Source organism: Hyaena hyaena, unplaced genomic scaffold (assembly GCF_003009895.1).
Source record: "Hyaena hyaena isolate Hyena2069 unplaced genomic scaffold, ASM300989v1 scaffold_44, whole genome shotgun sequence".
Taxonomy (NCBI): domain Eukaryota; kingdom Metazoa; phylum Chordata; class Mammalia; order Carnivora; family Hyaenidae; genus Hyaena; species Hyaena hyaena.
This window is the reverse complement of record NW_024080676.1, coordinates 2,899,157-2,904,372: the sequence shown is the minus strand read 5'-3', so window position 1 is coordinate 2,904,372 and position 5,216 is coordinate 2,899,157. Positions and strand designations below refer to the sequence as shown.

The 5,216-nt window shown below is 41.1% G+C and overlaps 1 protein-coding gene across 2 annotated transcripts in view; it reads right to left on the bottom strand.

Annotated features, from left to right (window-relative positions):
* Nucleotides 1-1,503: 1,503 nt before the first annotated feature.
* LOC120230589 (cytochrome P450 2C41-like) overlaps nt 1,504-5,216 on the bottom strand; it is a 36,572-nt gene continuing 32,859 nt past the window's right edge. For both annotated transcript variants that reach the window (XM_039230218.1, XM_039230217.1), the window contains exons 8-9: nt 3,749-3,890; nt 1,504-1,808 (exon numbers count right to left, since the gene is read on the bottom strand). In XM_039230218.1, the coding sequence (XP_039086149.1) occupies nt 1,627-1,808; nt 3,749-3,890 (324 nt within the window). In that variant the 3' untranslated portion in view covers nt 1,504-1,626. The remainder of the gene's footprint in view (nt 1,809-3,748; nt 3,891-5,216) is intronic.

Genomic DNA, 5,216 nt, shown 5'->3' with positions numbered 1-5,216 from the left:
TACTGTATGGTAGAAAACAACAAGTTGTAGAATATTATGTATAATATGAGCCCCACTGTAAAAAAAAACATTTTAAATCTCATATGTATATGTGTATATATAACATATATTACGTGTGAATATATACTTTGGACATATGTATATGTACATCTATGCTATCTTAAAAATTCATGCTGAAATAGAAATGGTTTCCTCTAGGAGGTGAGCAGGCAAAAGGTTAATAGATTTCATTTCATACACTTAAAGCAATAAGAAAAAAAAGATGAAAATTACTGGACTTGTATATGATGTTCAATTATCTATGTTTTAGATAAAGTTTGTTTTTTTTCTTTTAAATATTTAGAGAGAGAGAGGGTGGACATGATTGGGGGAGGGGCAGAGACAGAGAGTGAGAGAGAGAATCCCAAGCAGGCTCCGCAACGTCAGCGCAGAGACCGATGTGGGACTTGATCCTACAAACCATGAGATCGTGACCTGAGCTGAGATCAAGAGTCAGATACTCAACTGACTAAGCCACACAGGAGCCACAATAGTGTTTAGGTAAAGACTTTAGGATCCTAGCATCACAATGCCATCACACTTATGTTAGGTATAAAATGATGTGCTTGAGAGCGGAAGATGGCGATCTAGAGATGCCCCCCAGGGATTTTGTTCTAGGTTGGCGAGAAAAAAAAAACACATAGAAAAATTGATTAGGGGCACATGGGTGGCTCAGTCGGTTAATCATCCAACTTCAGCTCAGATCTTGACCCCATAATTGGTGAGTTAAAGCCCCGCATCGGGCTCTGTGCTGACAGCTCAGAGCCTGGAGCTGTGATCCCTTCTCTCTCTCATTGTACTGTCTCTCTCTGTCTCTCAAAAAATGAATAAATGTTTAAAAATTTTTTTAAAAAAGAAAAACTGATTAGCAATATGAAAGCATATGTTATTAGAGGACTCTAAGTTTGAAACACAAAGTAATGAAAATATGTAAATCTTTGGTGTTCACAGAGGCACCAAAGCAGAGGAATGAATTCTAATGGTAATTATTCCTTCCTCCCCAGTGTTGATCTTCCATTACCCAGCTCCTGGACACAACTTTGCTCACTTTCAAATCCAAACCTCAAGTAACTCTAGGTGACATACAGCCAAAAAGCTTTTCTGTACTCTCCCCCTTTGCTCCTCTCTGTGCTTATCAGTAAGAGGACCATGTGGCCTTTTTGAACTCTACTTTCTTCCATTTGTTACCTGTATCATGCACAAAAGAAGTAAAGTCTAACAACTGGCTCAGCAAATAACAGTGCTTTCTATTTAGAACATGCAGAGGACAGATGGCTGTGTGTTAGTCATTTTGTTTTGTTTCACGGTGATAACATAGTAATAGCTCAATATTTGATAAGTATTAGCATATATGGTGGCGAATACAAGAGCTATTGAGTATAAAGAACAGCACAGCGTACCATTTGTGTAATGAAATTCTGGAAACTCTCCTTTAATGGAGGCTGATGTTCAGTGGGTGGGAGGCAACGAGGAAATATGAGGTGAGAGGTCAGAGAAAGCATCCCAAATAGTGAGAAGGAGGCGGGTGACACCCAAGAGGACGAGGAGTTACAACAGCACAGCAGCAGCCGGATGGTCTGCCCTTCCTCACAAAGGAATAAAGCAAAGCTGGTAGGGAGGTGGGATATGTCCAAACCCGCTGGCGACTGGGGTGGTGTCAAGGTCTTTTAGGTCGACCAGAGGTTTCAGGGTAAAATTCTGTAAAATGGAGGTCAGGAATAAAAACAGCTCCATACGGGCCAGGCTTTCTCCCATACAACTCCGTTTTCCTGAAAATAACAAACACAAGGGATTTGTTCCTTGAACATTATGTTTTGAACTGTCACAAGTATGTCAGAAGAAGTATCTGATGAATGGCTGAACCGATGGAGAGCTGGCTGGAAGGGTAGAGGGATAGACAGATGGAAGGATGGAAATGCCTACTATTCATCTAGTATTTTAATGGGAACCTTTCATGCAACAAATACCTTGAGCATTAGGCCTACATCAAGCACCTCATTATGTATTCCCACATTATGACTACACTTTTCACATTTCCAGTTTCCATACATCTTTGCAGAAACACACCCACTTGTCCAAGTGCATCGGAGGGAGGAGGACTGAGAAAAGGGAGCTCATAAACCTGTGTCTCCCTTTCTACCTCTAGTGCAAAATTTAGACAAAGTTTTTTCTTCATGTGATTTCAAAAGCACATGTCTAAATGTGTCCTCTCTTGGGGCACTGGGTAGCTCAGTTGGTTATGCAAATGACTCTTGATTTCAGCTCAGGTCACGATCTTAGTTTGTGGGATCGAGCTCCGCATCAGGATCCCACCTGACAGCATGGAGTCTGCTTGGGACTCTCTCTCCCCTGTCTCTCTGCCCCTTCCTAATTCACACACATGTGTTCGCACGCTCTCTTTCTCAAGATAAATATTTTTTTAATAAAAATAAAAAATAAAAAAATAAATGTGCCACTTTCTCAATTTAAAATATTAAATGACTCCCTGATCATATTAAATGACTCTCCCTGATGAGATGAGGTCAAATGGGTTGAACTGGCCTTCCACATTCTGTTCCCAGTCTGATGAGTCGTATCCCTCCTCCCATCCTTCCACTCTTGGCTCTAGCCATACTGACTCTTCATCGATCTCCAACATACCGAGAAGTTTCCAGCTGTACTTCCTGCTGTTCTGTTGCCTTTGGTTAAGGTGCACTTCTCTCATACTTCTTCCAGGACCTATGTCACATGTCATTTCCTCTTTATAATCTTTATGATCACCGTGGGAGCTACAGTCTTGCTCTCTCTGGCTTTCCTCAGAATCTTACTTACTCTTCAATTAAAGAAGGGATCATCACCTTGAATCATGATTCTCTGTTTATTTCTCCGACCATGTTAAAATGTGTGCTCCTTATAGGGAAAGGTCAGTCTTTGACATCCTGGTATGTATGGCACAAGACCCAAAGCAGGCATCAAAAGCCATCAGATAAAGAAAGGTGACTCTGTGGCCAGAGATTCAGGACACACACTGTAGACATGGACACCCATGATCCAAGATCTCTGATCTTGAGCAGATGAAGATCAGGTGCTTTTGAATCCTGCAGGGTATTCTGCCATGTATTCAAGGTTTACTTAATGCTGCAGTTAGTTAGCAGGTTCTGACTGCCTTGTCTATTAAAACGTTCTGCTCCTATAGTCCACTCTCTAAAAATGCCCTGCCTTCTCTTCTTTCCCTTTCTCGCTGCCCCTGTGAGGCAGCTCAAATTCTCTTCCTATTAGAATGTTGCTTATTCCATTTTATGCCTCGTAAAGTGATCAGGAAGCAGGTGGCTTCCTCCTCTGGCCTCCTGAGCAGCTGTGCTTTCCTCTTCCACAACAGTAGCCTTGCTGGATTACAATAATCTATTTACTAATCTGTTTCCCTAACTAAGGTGTGAGCCCTTTTGGTGCCCATTCTGTTCTTGTGGATACTTATAACTCCGGAGCCCACTCTGGGGAGTGGGAGATATCATATAGAAGATAGTTAACTCAAAGTTGAGGAGTTACATTCTACCCACCCCAGCTAGGCACCATGTAAGTTTCAATGGATCATCCAAGATATTCTTGGGTGATTTCTGGTCATGGACAGAGAACAATTCTACCCACCCCAGCTAGGCACCATGTAAGTTTCAACGGATGATCTAAAAATATCCGGTCTCCTTCAGTACCTAAGAAAATCAATGTTTATTACCTGCTGAGAAAGCCATGAAGTAGTCACTGTTCTTAAAGTTGCCACTATCATCCAGGAAATGGGAAGGGTCAAATTTCTCTGGGTTGGGGAATTCTTTGTCATCATGTAGCACAGAAGTCAGTGATATTAATATGGTTGTGCCCTGGAATGAACAGATGACAATAAATTTCATTATAAAGAAGTTGGGGAGCCAGACACACCAGTAATAAACAGGGATGAGATTAAGACCAGTGCTAGTAAGGTGGCTAAAGTGGTCTCCAATAGGATTTGAAATGCTGAGTGCTTGGTTACTTGGGTGCCAGACCTCTAAATCACCTCTACTGATCACTATCTTTGTTTTTTTTTTTTAATGTTTTTATTTATTTCTGAGAGACAGAGAGAGAGAGAGAGAGGGAGAGACAGCGTGAGGTAAGGGTCAGAGAGAAGTAGAAACAGAACCTAAAACAGCTCCAGGCTCTGAGCCAGCTGTCAGCACTTGGCCCGACGCAGTGCTTGAACCCATGAACTACAAGATCATAACCTGATCCAAGGTCGGATGCTTAACCGACTGAGCCACCCAGGAGCCCCCCCGATCACTATCTTTGGACAATGGTGTAGACCCCACCCTCTGCTTTATTTCATCACTTTGGTTTTCATGCATCTCACATGGCCAATGGTTTAAAATGGAAGCTTCTGGCATCCAAATTGGCAAGGAAGAAGTCAAATTTCACTCTTTACTGATGACATGATACTCTATGTGGAAACCCCAAAAGACCATCAAAAAACTGCTAGAACTAATACATAAATTCAGCAAAGTTGCAGGATATAAAATTAATGTACAGAAATCTGTGGCATTTGTATACACCAATAATGAAGCAGCAGAAAAAGAAATCAAGGAATTGATCCCATTTACTATTGGATCAAAAGCAATAGGATACCTATTAATAAACCTAACCAAAGAGGTAAAATATCTGTATGCTGAAAACTATGGGACATTAATGAAAAAAATTAAAGATGACACAAAGAAATGGAAAAATATCTCATGCTCATGGGTTGGAAAAATATGTTGTGAAAATGTCTATACTGCTCAAGGCAATCTACACATTCAATGTAATCCCTATGTAAATAACACCATAATTTTTCACAGAGCTAGAACAAACAATTCTAAAATTTGTATAACACCAGAAAAGACCTCAAATAGCCAAAGTAATGTTGAAAAAGAAAACCAAAGCTGGAGGCATCACAATTCTGAACTTGAAGCTATATTACAAAGATGTAATTGGGGCGACGGACGGCTCAGTCAGTTAAGCGTCTGACTTCGGTTCAGGTCATGATCTCATGGTCCATGATTTCAAGCTCTGCATCAGGGTCTGTGCTGACAGCCTGGAGCCTAGAGCCTGCTTCAGATTCTGTGTGTGTCTCTCTCTCTCTCTGCCCCTTCCCAACTCATGCTCTGTCTCTCAAAAATAAATAAACACTAAAAAAAAAA